This window comes from Electrona antarctica, assembly GCF_951216825.1.
Source record: "Electrona antarctica genome assembly, chromosome: 9".
NCBI lineage: Eukaryota > Metazoa > Chordata > Actinopteri > Myctophiformes > Myctophidae > Electrona > Electrona antarctica.
Window position 1 is genome coordinate 57,437,882 of NC_136790.1, and position 18,292 is coordinate 57,456,173.

Consider the following 18,292-nt stretch of genomic DNA (forward strand, 5'->3'; position numbering starts at 1 on the left):
GCGCCCAGGATTACATTAGATACTTGAAACTGGGTGGAAAACATGGGTTGAAAAATATCGTGGGATAAAAACAAACAGATGAATACATTGGATTCTGCAACAGAAATTGACAGATTGTAGATCGACTATTTTCACCAAGTGTAAAAGCAGCCTTTACGATGGCATCAAGGCCACCAAAATAAATTTTCATAGACTAAATCAACTGTACTGTAGATTTAGTCGACTAAAATCTCATATTTAATCGACTAAAACTAGACTTAACACAACGGCATTCCAGGTGACTAAAATGTGACTAAAACAAAATGAAAACTATTCAAGAGAATCAAAATTTGCTTTTCAAAAATAACAGTGTGACACACAGAGTTTTAATCCAAAATGAGTTAACATAACAGGCAGACTCTTCACATAGAGCTGAAATCGACATGTACATTTACGAAATAAATGCTTAAACATGTAGCTAGGTGTAATGTTAGAGTCCACAGAAGACATGTAAATATGAAATAAATGCTTAAACAATGTGACATTACTCTATAAGCCATATCTCCAAAACTGGTGGGTCAAACTGAACAACCAATATGTCAATTTGAAGCTATGGTTCCCTGCTTTCATATGACATGAAAAAACGAAAACAAAAAAAGCATTCCATGTCTGACTCGATCTTATCCTCGGTCAGAAACGGTCACATCTTTTTATTTTTCTTAGCCAGGAAATGAGGTGCACGTGTCTTTGCGATTCTCCTTTGAACACAGACGCTCCGTTCTGGAGCCCTTTGGGGGTCTCCCAGGTCTCCTCTCCGCTCCGAGCGCCGCTCCGTCTCTTCTGGCGATCGCTGGCGGTTGTCGTTGTCGTCATCGTACGCCGATCACTTTTGAAGACTGCAGACATTTGGGGAGATCTTTGACCAGCCGAGGCACCGTCTTACCGAAACCCCGCAGAGCGGACACGACGGAGCGGTCATCAGCGCTCATTTCGCCGTAGGCTTCCAGGAAGGCGCGGATCGGTTCCGTGAAGGTTCGGGGGTCCACGTCCAGCTTCTCTGTCAGACTGGAGGAGAAGTGACCGATCATTGCCTTCAGGTCCTCTCCAGAGGAGAAGTGACCGATCATTGCCTTCAGGTCCTCTCCAGATGATGTGCCTTAATTATTAGGAGAAAAAAAACACCACACAAAACAACCAATTAAATCTAATCAAATCATTTTGGTGATTATTAAACCCATTCAGGACGAATGGTCAGTGGTGCTCAAACTATTTCATGTCAAGGATCCCCAAAAAATATGTAATTGGCCGCCGACCCACATCTGAAAATATGTTGAGCTAAGATTTGAGTTAAAAAAGTTTGCTCTGAAAGAATATATATTCAAATATTTGGAACAACACCAAACAGTTTGAGAACCACTGATATAGAAACAAGGGTTTTTCAGAAAACTGTCATGATTTAGAAGACATTTGTAGAATCTGACCTCAGGTCTGAATGGGCTATACTAGTAATGTGATACATTATACTGGCTCATTATTGACACTGACCTGAGGTCAGCGAGGGGTCAGATCTGATCTCGTCCAGGCTCTGATCATCATCACACTCCTGACCACTAGGGGAGAGAGAGAGAGAGGAGAGAGAGAGATACTTTTAACAACTTCTTTATTCTTAAAATCGTTGGGCTGAACAGTTTGAAATGGCAGCTGATGTTAATAATTGGGATGAATCTCTGATATTAAAGTGTATGAGTCTACTTTTGTCTGGTCGAGCTCGGGAGGTGTATAGCGGGTTGTCTGCAGCAGCTAAAGCTAATTATGCCTTGTTAAAGACTGCAATGGGGAGATGTTTAGACCCATGTGATAGTGAGGACTGGAACAGGGCCAGCTTCTCGTCACGTAGGAGGTTACATAATGAGACTGTAAGAGAATTTGCCATTGCACTTCGCCGGTTGGTCACTAAAGCATACCCTACAATAGATCTAAATACCCAGGATGTGTTGGCAAAAGATCATTTTATTGCACATGTGGGAAATGGGGATTTGCGTATTAACCTCCGCAGTGCCAAACCAGCAACATTGGAGGAAGCAATTAACCTGGCTGCAGAGCTTGAACTCATTAGGGGTCTAGAGGGAGGGGGCCCAATGACTGATGCTAAGGTGCGCAGAGTTGTTGATAAATCTACCAGTGACGAGCGGATAGAATCCCTGCTTGGGGTGGTAGAGGGCCTACGACAGGAAGTTAAATCCCTGCAATCGACAGTACAGGCAATAGGCCACCCAAGTAAAATTGCTCCTACAACCACACCAGCGGTATCGGTTCCTTTTGGACGCTCAGTTCAAGCACCCTCCCTATTCAAACAGGAAGCTGAGCGGAACAACGGATGCTGGGAGTGTGGGTGTACTCGCCACATTCGACGTGACTGTCCTTATTTACAGGGAAACTAGAGGGGGTGTGCACAGAGGGCCCAAAGCCCACCCCCGATTCTATGTCAACCGTGGCCCCTGGTGGTTCTGGATATTTGAAAGCTAAAATAGGTGGGTTGGATTGTTATGTGTTGGTTGATACAGGAGCCTCACGCTCCATTATTCCTAAGCAACTGTGGCTTTCGGTGGAGGAAGTGACCTAGTGAATTATATTGGCAGAGCTACAGCAGCCAATGGTGGGGGGATGCATATTTTGGGGTCCTGGCAGACTGTTTGTCAATTTGATTCACTTGCACTTGTTGCAGAGTTTCTAGTATCTGACATCCCCTCAGAGGAAGTTTTGCTGGGTTTAGATTTTTTATCAAAGTATGGTGCTGTTGTTGACCTGGGAAAAAATAATTGTCAAATAATGGGCAAACAATTTCCTTTGGTAAATCTTAACCCAGCATCAGAGCCTCAAATAGTCACGGTCCAGACTGATACAGTGATACCCCCTGCAGTGAGACCATTGTTTGGAGGCAGGTCCAAAGTGGGTGGGGGGATTATGCTGAAGGGTTTTTAGAACCTTCCCTCATGTCTAAGCAGAGTGACATTTTGGTAGCCAGAGTGGTTTGTAGGGTGCAGCAAGGTAAACTGCCAGTGCGTGTTATTAATGTAACCAATGACGCTCTACCACTAAGGAGTGGCATGAAAGTAGGCACACTATTCACAGACATTGAAGTGGGAGAGGAGACGATGGAGCACTGTGAGGATGAGGGAGGAACCCTATTGCCACCTTGGACAGCCGAGACGCTTATGGACCATTTTGGGGTGGGGGGGAAAGGTTTTGCCCCAGATAAGTTGACCGCTATTAGGCAGTCATTTAATAAATATACGGATGTATTTAGTCGGGGAGATACAGATTAAGGTAGGACGCATCTAACTTCACATTGATACTGGTGATGCTCAACCCATTAAATTGCACCCCCGAAGGATCCCTCCCTCCCACAAGAAGTGAATAATAACCTGAAACAAATGTTGTCCAATGGCATAATCCGTCCTTCCTGTAGTCCGTGGGCAGCCCCGGTGGTACTTGTAAAAAAGAAGGGAGGTGGGCTACGCTTCTGTGTTGACTATAGGAAACTTAATGAGGTTACTAAAAAAGATGCATATCCTCTCCCTAGGATTGATGATGCTCTAGATAGCCTTTCACATGCCCGCTGGTTTTCCACCCTGGACCTGGCTAGTGGCTATTGGCAAGTAGAAGTAGACTCAGAGGACCGCCACAAGACTGCTTTTTCCACACGCCAGGGGCTGTTTGAGTTTAATGTCTTGAGTTTTGGGCTTTGCAATGCACCCAGCACTTTCAGAGGTTAATGGACCTTATCCTCGCCGATTTGCAATGGACAACATGCTTAGTTTATCTAGATGACATAATGTTTTGGTCGCACTTTCCAAGAACATTTAACACGCCTGGATACTGTATTGGGGAAACTCAAACAGGCTAACCTCAAAGTTAAACCATCCAAGTGCAACTTGTTCTACAAAAGTCCATTATCTCGGCCATGTCATTTCTGCTGATGGGGTTGGGCCAGACCCAGCTAAAGTAGAGTCAGTCAGTGAGTGGCCTGTCCCTACTAATCAGACGGAAGTTGCCAGTTTTATAGGGTTAGCATCTTATTATAGGCGTTTTGTGAAGAATTTTGCAGATATTGCTCGCCCCTTGCATAAGCTGGCAGAGCAAGGGAAGCGCTTCCAGTGGACTGAGGCCTGTCAATGCGCCTTTGACCAACTCAAAATGACTTTGATTACTGCCCCTGTTCTGGCCTACCTAGACCCATGTAAACCATTTATCTTGGATACTGATGCAAGCGATGTAGGGATTGGAGCAGTGTTATCTCAGGAGGAAGACGGGCGAGAACGAGTCATTGCATACGCTAGTAGAGCCCTTAACAAATCTGAACGCAAATATGCTACTACTAAGAAGGAGCTTTTGGGTATGGTGGTTTATACCATAAAGGTCCGAAAGGTCCGAAACCTAGGTTTAATGTTTGACCCTGAGCTGTCCTTTGATTTCCAGGTGACTAAGGTAGTCCAGTCTTGTTTTGTCCAGTTGAGACAATTAGCTAAGATCAGGCCATTTCTTATTTTTTCTGACCTAGAAAAAGTCATTCATGCTTTTATCTCTTCCAGATTAGATTACTGCAATGCACTTTATTCAGGTATCAGTAAACAGAACATTCACAGACTACAACTGATACAAAATGCAGCTGCTAGACTACTGACGCGCACAAAGAGAAGTGAGCACATTACACCTGTCCTTGCGGCACTTCATTGGTTACCTGTAAGTTTTAGAATAGATTTTAAGATTGTATTACTTGTTTTTAAAGCTCTAAATGGTCTGGCACCTGCTTACATCCATAATCTTTTAACTCCCTACAAGCCTGGCCGCTGCCTGAGATCATCCAGCTTAACCCTATTAAAGGTCCCAAAATCTCGCCTTATCACAAAAGGCGACCGGGCCTTTGCTGTACGGGCCCCTCGGCTGTGGAACTCACTGCCTGAGGATCTCAGGCTGGCAAACTCAGTATCCTCTTTTAAATCGCGGTTAAAAACTCACCTTTATTGCACAGCCTTTTTATGTAATGTTTTAATTGTGTTTATTTTGTTTTATTCTTATTGTATTATTTTACTGCTATTATTATCTGTAAAGCACTTTGTAAACTGTTTTTTGGAAAGGTGCTATATAAATAAAGTTATTATTATTATACCAAACACTTTCGGCACTATCTATTGGGTAAAGAGTTTGTGTTGCGAACTGACCACAATTCCCTGAGGTGGCTGCATAACTGTCAGGGTTTAGAGGGGCAGTTGGCCCGCTGGATTGAGCAGTTGGCTAATTTTCAATACACCATCATCCATCGTCCAGGCAAGCTACACAGCAACGCTGACGCCCTCTCTAGGCTATCAGGTTTTATTGAAAAGAAACGGCTGTCTGATCAAGAAACTATTGTTGAGACTAACCCGAAAGTGTGTCTAGTGCAAGAGGCCCCTACAGTGGCTAATGAGATTGATGAGTTGACTCAGGCACAAATGGCAGATAGTGAGTTACAGCAAATAATTGAATGTAAAAATCAAACTGATGGTGTAATCCCTGAACACCCAGATTTACAGAAATATGTCCCAGTATGGGCTCAGCTCCAGGTACAAGGAGGTAGATTGGTGAGGATCCCCCCGGCTAATTCTGATGCTGCATCCCAAATACAGGTGCTAGACGGGTGCTAGTACCTGAAGTCTTGAAACAGTTGCACAGTGTTTCTACGGGAGGGCATTTGGGGGTGCAAAAACTGCAGGGGAAAGTGAAAGACCGTTTTTACTGGCCGGGATGGTTCGGGGACGTTAAGATGTGGGTGAAACAATGTGTACCGCAAAACGCAGGGGAAATTGCCTTGTGCTCCTTTACAGCCATCTGTGACATCTAGGCCTTTTGAGCGTATTGCACTTGACATTCTGGGTCCTCTCCCAGTGACCCAGATAAATAGTAAATACATATTGGTTGTCGGGGATTACTTTTCAAAGTGGACAGAGGCTTTCCCACTGCCTAACCAAGAAGCCTGTACTGTTGCTAAAGTTTTGACTGAGGAATGGGAGTGTCGGTTTGGTGCCCCCCGAAGTCTGCACTCAGATCAGGGTCGCAATTTTGAGTCTAATCTGTTCAAAGAACTGTGTAGGCTGCTACATATGCACAAAACTCGCACCACACCTTATCACCCAGAGTCAGATGGGTTGATTGAGCGGTTCAGTCGTACACTTTTAGATATGGTATCCCTCTTTGTCGAAGAGAACCAGTCAATGCCACAGACGAATAACAGTCTAAGTCCACACTATTGATCCATAATATATAAATGATAGATAAGGGGTCAGGACAACGAGTCCTTTTCGTGGAGGGGTCAGTCTGAAATTTGGACTTAGACTGTTTTTCGTCTGTGGTACTCATTTATTGGGACACACTTTTACCGTATGTCATGCTAGCCTACCGTAGTAGTGTGCACGCTAGCACGCTTTTCACTCCTTACAAAGTATTGTTTGGACAAGAAGTCGTCTTGCCAGTTGATGTTATGTTAAATATAGACAACCAGGAGTCCTTTTCCTCAGTGGACGGGTATGTGTCTAGGTTGAGGGACACATTGTCTACTGTTGTAGAGGCAGTAAAAAAACATCAAGCCAGGGCTTCAGGACACCAGAAAGTGGCCTATAATTTTAAGGCCAAATTCCAATACTATTCGGAGGGCGAACTAGTTTGGGTGAGGAACAAGGCTAAAAAGCGTGGTCTGTGTCCCAAACTACAGAGACGGTATAAAGGCCCCTTTAGAGTGGCAGAAATGGTGACTGATGTCCTCTACAGGCTAGTGCCAATGGAGGGAGGCTCAGAAACCGTTGTGCATTTCAACAGACTCAAACCCTGTACTTCTTCCTTGCCAGTGCCATCTGAGTCAACAGAGAATGAGACATCCATGGGAGATGGACGGAGGGTCTGCCCTATTCTGCCAGAACAACGGCAGCAGTCGGAGGTTCCAGGTTGTGCCAGTTGGGTCCAGCTTCGTCCGGCCCGCCGTGATGTCCCCGCGGAGGTGAGGACAGCGCCGGCAGGGGCGACCGAGGGTGGTCAACGGCAACAGAGGACCCCGTCAGCAGGAGTGATGACACCGGTATTGCAGCGGGACCGGGATACTGTCTCAGATGTCACCGGAGAACAAGGAGGGCCACCAGTAGATTCAGCAGCCTCTGAAGTAACCCTTCCCTCGGACAGGCATGTGGCTGGCCTTGGACAATCGGGCCACCAAGCTGCAGCGAGTATAAAAGTGACAATTAGACGTTTGTGCGTCGTTGGAGCCCACGTCTTGTGAAGCGGCACTCTGGGTGCGGGAGGTGGCCGTTCGCAGGTATTAGTCTTGCCGGCAGTGAAGACAGGTAGTGAGGGGGAGCTAGTTGTCATAAGTCAGCAGGAGGGGAGACTACACCTGCGGTCTCCTGTAGTTATATAGAGGGGGCTTTAGAGAGTGTGTGCTCACATTGCTCCTCCGCAGACCTGCGATCTGAGAAGGACTGAACGTTAACTTGTCCGCACGTCACGTCGTCCGACACGTATCTCCCCGGGGAGTTGGACGGCGTCACAAGCAAAGACCCCGGGGGAGGGTCCGCCACCATGCGAGTTAAGTACCCAGATAAAGAGACATTGTATCGTGTATTGCCGTATGGATGCACTGATTATATAAAGAGACACTGTATCGTGTAGTATTGCTTGTATATGCACTGATTATTTAAGAGACATTGTATGTATATACACCTGCAGTTTATACTTGGTTTTAATAGGGGGTTAATGTTGATATACTGTAATTCATACTTATTCTGTATTCATTATAATAAAGGTCGCTCATTTGTACATTGTTGTCTGTGGTGCTTCCAGGGCTGATGTTTACCCCTACAGTTTGTGGGACGATAGAACTCACATTTATTACAATATACAGAGAGAGAGCGAGACATGTTCCTTCTGACCTGAAACAGAGATCTGGACAGATGGAGCGGACTGCAACGTCCTCCTCCTTCAGATCACACTCCATCGTATCCGGTGTGTTCTTCTGCCAAGCCTCGTCGACGCCACAGAACGGTGTCTTCTTCTGCCAAGCCTCGTCGACACCACAGAACGGAAGGTGGTTGTGTTCGTGTCTCAGAGCGATGTTGAACAGGTAGCCGTCCTTCATGTGAGGATCCCGGGACCTGACGGAGAGAACACAATATAGTGAAGCACAATGTGATCGGTTCTCAGATTATTATTATAAAAATAACATTTTAGTCTAGTTTTTATTTGTTGACGAATTCGTCAATATATTTAGTCATAGTTTCAGTCATCATAGCTTAGTTTTCATTTAGTTTTCGTCTTAGTTTTAGTCGACGAAAACAACCCTGGTTACCTGGACGTCCTGTTATTACTGTAGACGTTGCGTTTCAGCACCAGGAACAGCGTGGCGACACACAACGTGTTCTTGGTCCTCCTGATCTTAGCCGCCGCCTTGGGATAGGTGTTGTGTTGACACCTGAGGTCCACCTAGAAGAGACATGATAGGATGATAGGTGTTGTGTTGACACATATGGTCCACCTAGGAGAGACATGATAGGATGATAGGTGTTGTATCTGAGGTCCATCTAGAAGACACATGATAGGATGATAGGTGTTGTGTTGACATCTGAGGTTCATCTAGAGGAGACATGATAGGATGATAGGTGTTGTGTTGACATCTGAGCCTGTCCACCTAGGAGAGACATGATTGGATGATAGGTGTTGTGTTGACATCTGAGCCTGTCCACCTAGGAGAGACATGATTGGATGATAGGTGTTGTGTTGACATCTGAGCCTGTCCACCTAGGAGAGACATGATTGGATGATAGGTGTTGTGTTGACATCTGAGCCTGTCCACCTAGAGGAGACATGATTGGATGATAGGTGTTGTGTTGACACCTGAGGTCCACCTAGAAGAGACACAAGTCAGATGCGCAAACGCGGGAAGCGAACGCAGCTCGTAAATTGCAATAACAACAATTAGAATAAATTACGTTTTTTGTCCTGTAGGCGTTGTGACAGCTAGGGTTAGAACACTGACTCACCCTGTAGGCGTTGTGACAGCCAGGGTTAGAACACTGACTCACCCTGTAGGCGTTGTGACAGCCAGGGTTAGAACACTGACTCACCCTGTAGGCGTTGTGACAGCCAGGGTGAGGGAAGGTCTTAACTCACCCTGTAGGCGTTGTGACAGCCAGGGTTAGAACACTGACTCACCCTGTAGGCGTTGTGACAGCCAGGGTGAGGGAAGGTCTTAACTCACCCTGTAGGCGTTGTGACAGCTAGGGTGAGGGAAGGTCTTAACTCACCCTGTAGGCGTTGTGACAGCCAGGATGAGGGAAGGTCTTAACTCACCCTGTAGGCGTTGTGACAGCTAGGGTTAGAACACTGACTCACCCTGTAGGCGTTGTGACAGCCAGGGTTAGAACACTGACTCACCCTGTAGGTGTTGTGACAGCCAGGGTGGGGGAGGTCTTAACTCACCCTGTAGGCGTTGTGACAGCCAGGGTGAGGGGAGGTCTTAACTCACCCTGTAGGCGTTGTGACAGCCAGTGTCGTGTTATTTATGGGTGTGCGAGATTTATTCTCAGACATTAGAGTAAAATATATTGGGTCAGATTGAGTGATCAATGTGTACCACTCTCCTGGAGCAACAGGATAGCTGTAGGTCCTGGGACCACATTCCAATGCACTCCAGTTGCATTGATAACCGGTGGATGGTGGTTTTACGGCCTCTTCCTGTTGTGAGACAGGCCATTATGACTCCTTCTCACAGGAGAAGTCAACTCAGCTAGAACATGCAAATATTGAAGTAACCAATCTAATTCCTCTTCAATTGTTTAAATGTGTTCTAATAACCTATTATATATTGGGTTGGTAAGAAGCCTAAAATAATATACCTGAAACAATCCAACAGTTTAATCTAGCCTAAGGTCAGCAGTGCAGCACAGGAAGATGGCTGCACTGGTAACCTCTCTCTCAGGAGAGAAAGGCAGGAAGGTTCTGTGGCTTCTGATTGGTTTACAGTGTTAGCAGGGAGGTGTGACTTTGGTCAGGGCTTGCCGCTGACTATTCTGTGTAGCCCAATATTAGATTTAGATTCACCAATACCAACGAACGTGATACATGTAGTTAGGCAGACGCCAGCGGTATGTATTAAAATGCTATATATAATTGTGCATTATTCATAATTGATGTGATATGATGTTTAGAGTGTAACCAAGTGTTCTTGTGTTTCTTTTGTCCCGATCATTTATTAATGACGTTTAATTCATGATTGTAGATTTAAAACCACACTTAATGTGCCACTTAATGTGCCACACATAATTACACTTAATGTGTGATTGAACTAAGTCCTGAAAGTCATCAAGGAAGCTAAGCTTTACCAAGATCTGGGACGGTTTAGAGTGTTCAAATGATAGCTAGAATTCCTACCGACAGAGCAGGATAGAACTACAGACCAATAGGACATAGCTCCAGGGTACTGAGATCATCTTGTGTTGGGGGAAGTGTGAACAGAACGTGTGAATGTATGATTGTAAGTGTTTATGATTAATATGAATTAATAAAAACCCTATAAAATGCACGTTTGAGACTTGAGTTCATCAAATATAAGCTATTATTGGAACATTTAGTTCACCCTGTGCGTGTTAGTCACTATTATCTGCCTACTGCATGGGCTGGTCGGAGCCCCAGCACAACATCGCCAAATAACCGAACAGTTTTAAATCGTGGCCGGGCGGTTTGAAGCGTAATATAGCCTATAATCTAGACATATTACTAGTTTTAAATCGCGTGGCGAGCAGCGACTTATACTTTAAAGCGGAATACAGTTAAACTGAGACAGTTTAACATATTCGGTTTTAAAGTGCTGCGCTACTAAAATGCGCAGTTAGCTCGATAAGGCCACTACGAGGCCTACTGAAACCAAATTAAAGTAATTCGCCGCCGTGCGAAAGTTAATTCGCCGCCGTGCGAACTGTTTTAAACCATAGAGCCACTAAAGTGCCTAGTTTAAACAGAAAGAAAGTGCCGCACGCTGGGATCAGCGTACAGCTCAATACGCGCCCGGGCAATTTAAGATATAATATAGTCTGAACCGAAACCGTTTGACATATTAGTTTAAATTGCTACCGCGTTGTAAAGGGCTTTAAATTAGCAGTCACTAAAAGGATCTGCAATTTAAAGTTGTTTTAATTCAGAATATAGTTCAACTGCGACGGTTTGAACTTATTCGGTTGCCGTGCTGTTTAAACTAAACAGCGTAGATCGGTGTATAGTCACTAAAGTGACCACAATTTATAACAAAGATAAATTACCGTGTGTTGGGACCAGCGCACAGAGTTGAATCGTGCCACACTAACAACCAGTTGGTGTGGCTTTATTCAACTGAAATTTAAGCCGTGCGTTGATAGCAGCGCATGTGGATGCGATGCCGCAGTAGTTTGATTTGTGCTACTAAATTAATGAGACACCGTTAAACCGTTTTGTGTGGTTATGGGGCCATCTGAAACGGACAGTTAAAACCGTGAGCCACAGAAGTGACTGCAGGTTTAACAAATAGTTTGGTAGTCATTGATCGATAGGGCAGAGTTCTAATCGACGGTCAGTTTAGGAAACTGATTATTAAGACTATTTGTAACCAAACATAAAGTTTTAATTGAGACCGGTTAAGACACCGGTCGTTTAAACCAAGAGAGGTGCTTTTATACTAACCACAATAAAAGTATTTTTCTGCTGGGTGCTGAGACAGCACCAAGAAACAACAGCAGCTTAGAGCATGTAATTAATAGCGGTGTAATCCACCAAGGTAATACTGAAGCAACGGTACTTAATTCACCGTAGCTAAAGTACTACGACAGCATTCCGTGTGATCCACGATGCTAATGAATGATAAATGTTTAGAACAAAATAGGGTTTTAAACTCAGCGTTAAAGGCGATGTAATTGTAATCCAATTACCAATCAATAATGTTTAACGCTGAAGGCGTGCTTTGAAAGTGCGCATAAAGAAAGGGCGTGTCTATAATAACTGTTGCGTGACGCATCTAGCAAAACCTGTGATCCAGGTTTACATGAGGCTATAGAGTTTGACCGCCCACGGCCAATATAAATCTATATAATTATATTATATATAATCTATATAATATAAAAAGGTTTATTTGGTGAAGGTATTGACAGGGGAGTATGGGCTTCTCTGAGTACAAATGATTATGGACAGAATAACATAGAGAGTGCCATAGTCATAACTATTCGCAACGAGACGAGGGACTTGTCTAGATTGAGTTGCATGCTTATTGCTCTGTGACTGAGGTCAAGGGGCAATAAAAGACCGCGTTGTGAAATCGCGCCCGGTAAAAATAGGCACAGTGACTGTGTCAGGGTCCGCTAATTAAAGCTGGGAAAAAACTAACCATTTACTTGAGTGAATGAATGAGTGTGAAGTCAATTAACCACTAACCCTGCCTCACTTACTTTCTTACATACTGTTTGTTAAGGGGAGGGATAGAGGGGGTGGGAAAATGGCTTCCTTGAAGGAGCTGCAGGATGGCAGCTCTGTAACCAAAGCTATTTTCTATAATCTAGCATTTAGCTTGGAATTGTCAATTAAAGTGGGCGCAGTCTGCAAAATACCTGAAGAGCTCATTAAGCTGCAATTTGCTATGAGAAATGTGATGGACATGTCCACATATTATACCAAAGCTTTGGGAAAAATGGGCTGGTTAGTGCTTGCTGACAATGAGAGACATGAGTTAGGAACTTGTGTGGAGAAATACTCCCAGTTTAGTTTCGAAGCAAGCATGCAATCTATCTGTGAAATACAAGATAGGGACACCAGAGGTGTCGTAAATACAGCAGGGTGCCACCAGATAGGCCTCTGTGAGTTTCCTGCAGGGAGCAGGAGAGAAGTGCGGCCCACACCAGAGGGGGGCGTGCTAAAGCCCGCAGAAGAAGCAGCGCCGTGGGGAGACGGATGTGACATCCAGCCTACCGTGCCAGCGGGGACCGAGTCGATCACCCCAGAGGGGCGAGGAGAGGACACTGTGCCAGCGGGGACCGAAACAGCCCCAGAGGGGCGAAGAGACGGGTCAGCTACCAGCCATCCAGGCTGGGAGCAGATGGAGCCTGTCACAACGGAGGAGCAGCCTGGTGCTTCCTGCAGTAACCATGCAGGGGGCCCAGGGCCCTCTACACCAACCCTCAGTCAGAATCCTAGCAGGCCAAGAGCGGCTATGGGCAGAGCTGAAGGAACCAAGGAGAACCACGCGGAGGTCCCACAGCCTTCAGCAGAGGAGGACCTCGAGGTGGAGAACCACGCGACAGTTCCGCAGCCTTCGACAGAGGAGGTTTCGCCGAACATCGAAGTTGGACAAGCAGAACCGACAGCAGCAGCAGAGCTGTCAACAAGAGCGGAACAGGTAAGCAGCCGTCCAGAGAGCCTGGAGGCTGCCTACGCCTCACCGTTCATCAGAGCCATGCCCGCAAACGCCGTGGGCAAGGCCGACGAGTCATCGAACCTCATCACCACAGAAACGCAGAGCGTGATGGGTGGCATTACTGGTGCCATCATAAGTCTACGCGTTCAACGGGCGGTGGGGGAGGAGCATGACGCACACACCAGGCAACCTGGGGTGACTTTCGCGAGGGGTCACCCAACGATTGCCCCCGTGAAGGGTGGCAAATCGGGAATGGCAAAGTCCAGTCTGGTACAGAAAACCGCAGTGTCGACACATTTGTTGTGCCGAGTTTGCAAAGCGGCTGAGAAGAAGGCGAGGAAGGCCACAAAAGCTCCTGTCCTTTTAGATCCTAGGAAAGGAAAAAGATGGGGGTGGGTGGACGCGTTCATGCCAGCGAGATCAGAGCTGGGTCAGAAAGAGTAGCATGTGAAATGCTTCTCTACCCATTTTGCTCCTACACCGCAGGGGACATTTGGGGCTTCAGTGACAACCAAGATGTCACACAAACAGCACACACACACACACACACACGCACGCGCACACGCACTCACACACGAGATGTGTGTCTGATCTGTGCATATAAATGTGATGATGTATGTGGGTTCATTATATCTGTACTATACAACAAGTTGCAGGTAAATGGATTTAATCTGTGCCAATTAAGTCCTTATGGACAAATGTGAAAGAATCCTGGTAAAATGATTACGGTTCCTTTGATTGGGAGGGGGGATCGCTATCTCTCAAAGTGCAAGTGGGTTGTGCCTGAGTGCGTGCGCACACGCACAAACTAACACACACAGGGACTGCATGTGTGAAAGACACATAATGTGGTTAAGATGTTGCAAGGATTTGCAATTTTCAATTGGGTTGCTTTTGTTAAAGTCAAATTAAAATCCAAAAAGTTAAGTCAAATGACACCAAGTTGTTGAAATGCAAAATAGATTATTTGTTAAATCACAATTTGAAGTAACTAACAAAGATGTAGCAAAATACTAAAACAGGTTTTGTGATCATGCCCATCCTGTAGGCAAAGAGTCATTTGCAGAGGTGGGGGAGCACGGGAAGAATGTTTCTTAAGATAAGGGACCAGTCTTGTGTGGAAAATAAACTGTCTTCTTCCTCAAAACAAGGGGGATGTTTAGATAGCAGTCTGAACCTTTGTCCGGGCAAACAGCCATAAAATTAAACAGACAGAGGTGACCAAAAGTTCATCTCCTACAAAAGTGGAGATGCACAAAGCATCACATTATTACAAGTTGGGATAATTACACAAATGTCCACGATATCGACGCATGTAAACCTTTTATTATTTTCATTTTTTATTGATTTATGCAGTTAATGTGTTGTGTTTTATTTTAATGTGTTTTTTAAAGTTATAATGTTATAAACTCAGTATGTGGATCCAGTATTATTTAACAGGTTCCGAAATTACTAAAAATGGCATGCGCCCAATATCAAAAAATAATATTTCCGAAAAAAAATTAATATCAAAAATAATCTTTCAGATTATGAAAAATTAATATCCATATCAATTTTCATAACTGACGTGAGGGGTTTCGTGTTATTTATGGGTGTGCGAGATTTATTCTCAGACATTAGAGTAAAATATATTGGGTCAGATTGAGTGATCAATGTGTACCACTCTCCTGGAGCAACAGGATAGCTGTAGGTCCTGGGACCACATTCCAATGCACTCCAGTTGCATTGATAACCGGTGGATGGGGGTTTTACGGCCTCTTCCTGTTGTGAGACAGGCCATTATGACTCCTTCTCACAGGAGAAGTCAACTCAGCTAGAACATGCAAATATTGAAGTAACCAATCTAATTCCTCTTCAATTGTTTAAATGTGTTCTAATAACCTATTATATATTGGGTTGGTAAGAAGCCTAAAATAATATACCTGAAATAATCCAACAGTTTAATCTAGCCTAAAGTCAGCAGTGCAGCACAGGAAGATGGCTGCACTGGTAACCTCTCTCTCAGGAGAGAAAGGCAGGAAGGTTCTGTGGCTTCTGATTGGTTTACAGTGTTAGCAGGGAGGTGTGACTTTGGTCAGGGCTTGCCGCTGACTATTCTGTGTAGCCCAATATTAGATTTAGATTCACCAATACCAACGAACGTGATACATGTAGTTAGGCAGACGCCAGCGGTATGTATTAAAATGCTATATATAATTGTGCATTATTCATAATTGATGTGATATGATGTTTAGAGTGTAACCAAGTGTTCTTGTGTTTCTTTTGTCCCGATCATTTATTAATGACGTTTAATTCATGATTGTAGATTTAAAACCACACTTAATGTGCCACTTAATGTGCCACACATAATTACACTTAATGTGTGATTGAACTAAGTCCTGAAAGTCATCAAGGAAGCTAAGCTTTACCAAGATCTGGGACGGTTTAGAGTGTTCAAATGATAGCTAGAATTCCTACCGACAGAGCAGAATAGAACTACAGACCAATAGGACAGAGCTCCAGGGTACTGAGATCATCTTGTGTTGGGGGAAGTGTGAACAGAACGTGTGAATGTATGATTGTAAGTGTTTATGATTAATATGAATTAATAAAAACCCTATAAAATGCACGTTTGAGTTAATCAAATATAAGCTATTATTGGAACATTTAGTTCACCCTGTGCGTGTTAGTCACTATTATCTGCCTACTGCATGGGCTGGTCGGAGCCCCGGCACAACATCGCCAAATAACCGAACAGCCAGGATGAGGGGAGGTCTTAACTCACCCTGTAGGCGTTGTGACAGCCAGGGTGAGGGAAGGTCTTAACTCACCCTGTAGGCGTTGTGACAGCCAGGGTGGGGGGAGGTCTTAACTCACCCTGTAGGCGTTGTGACAGCCAGGGTGAGGGTAGGTCTTGGCCTTCCTCCAGGTCACCTGGGAGGAGGTCTGGAAGGCCTTCAGCCATGAGAGAACCTCCTCCTCGGAGGTCAGCCGTAACTTCATCTGGGCCTTGAACTGACCCTCGGACACCTCCTGGTAGTGGCACAGCAGGTGGTCGTAACCCCGGGGCAGCAGGCTCTGGGAGGAAGGAAGGAAGAAAGATCAGCCGACGCAGGGAAGCTGGAAGTACCTTCACTAAAAACACCGGGACAACGCTCCACACGTCCCTAAAACACCCGGGACAACGCTCCACACGTCCCTAAAACACCCTGGACAACGCTCCACACGTCCCTAAAACACCCTGGACAACGCTCCACACGTCCCTAAAACACCCGGGACAACGCTCCACTTTATATATGTGATGTATTGATTTTACACTGGGGGGTCCCAGAGATAGAAATGGGGGACTGTAGCCTAATTCAGGTCAAAACTGGGGGTCCTTGAAATGAAAATGGTTGAAAATCACTGCTAGAGCAGAGCTAAAATCTTCTCTTATGGGGGTCCCTGGCTAATATTTAATAATGGGGGTCCCTGGCTAATATTTAATAATGGGGGTCCGCAGGCAAATAGTTAATGGGGGTCCGCAGGCAAATAGTTAATAATGGGGGTCCGCAGGCAAATAGTTAATAATGGGGGTCCCTGGCTAATATTTAATAATGAGGGTCCGCAGGCAAATAGTTAATAATGGGGGTCCGCAGGCACATTTTTAATAATGGGGGTCCGCAGGCAAATATTTAATAATGGGGGTCCGCAGGCAAATATTTAATAATGGGGGTTAGCAGGCAAATAGTTAATAATGGGGGTCCGCAGGCAAATAGTTAATAATGGGGGTCCGCAGGCAAATATTTAAAGATTTGCGCCACATTACAACTCTAGATTTTTTAAATAATGGGATGAATCTAGAGTTGCAAAACCCTCCATTGACTCCCCATTCATCCAATTTGCTCACCAACATTGCAGCTGTAGGGAAAACTTTAATTATCCTCTTTCAATCTGCCAAACTCATAAAAATCCACCGTAGACATGTTGTTATGAGATACTTTCTGTCAAGAGTTCTGTGCAGGTGATTATTTTTCTAAGTGTTGGAGTTTGGAGGCGCTCGTCGTAAGTCACTGAACGGCCCTGCGTACCACCTGTTTCGAATTTGCACCTAATGCAGGAGGCAGCAGCGCGACCCGTTAACAAAAACGAGTGTACACAATGTACAGTTTGCAGAATTACAGTACATTTCAAGCACAACTCAACTCAATACAACTGTTAACTGTGAGTGGACGACACCATAAAGCATTAGACTTGTTTACAAGAGGGTCCACCTTGTTCAATTCATCAAAGTTCATCAAAACGTTAATATCATGCAGTAAAAGCCTCTATACCTCCAACAGTGTAAAGTCAGTAGACCCTCTCCCTGCAGGCTGATGGCAGTGTTGACAGCCTCGCATGACGACAACTATAGGCTAGTTGTCACAAAGTTCCTTTAAATTATGGCAGAAAACAGACCTTGTTGTTGTTGTTTAACTGCAGGTACTTTTAATACAACATATTCTGGACGTCGGTGTGAAAACCTCCGAGTCTAAAACAGACTCCACCGTTATTTACAAAACATACACCCGGGTAACACCGGCAGGGCACTGTTTTTTTGGCAAATCTAAGCTAGCAAATATAAGACTTCCAGTGGACGATCTCTTCAAAATAAGAGTACCCTCTAGAGTATTGAAAAAAAGATTAATTTGCACCTTAAAACTATAAATTAAGCATTTAAACGATGCTATAAGACACATTATGTAAAAATGTAAAAATAAGTAATAAGTATTGTTTCTGTGTAAAGATAAGTAATTGAAAAGTTATCTAAATGGATAAATGCTATTCACTGGAGTGCATGGACTTTATAAAGTGGACGCTGGACAAAAATCCCTGCTATGTATCGACTAGTGTGACATATGC

At 44.7% G+C, this 18,292-nt stretch overlaps 1 protein-coding gene across 1 annotated transcript; it reads right to left on the reverse strand.

The window, feature by feature from the left end:
- Nucleotides 1-343: 343 nt before the first annotated feature.
- Nucleotides 344-17,983, reverse strand: LOC306928988 (uncharacterized protein). The gene is made up of 6 exons (XM_079509319.1): nucleotides 17,725-17,983; nucleotides 16,289-16,489; nucleotides 8,351-8,484; nucleotides 7,935-8,156; nucleotides 1,525-1,589; nucleotides 344-1,135 (listed from the first exon to the last, which is right to left on the reverse strand). The coding sequence occupies exons 1-6, from the start codon at nucleotides 17,788-17,790 to the stop codon at nucleotides 849-851; spliced, it is 975 nt and encodes a 324-aa protein (XP_079365445.1). The 5' UTR covers nucleotides 17,791-17,983; the 3' UTR covers nucleotides 344-848.
- Nucleotides 17,984-18,292: the final 309 nt, after the last annotated feature.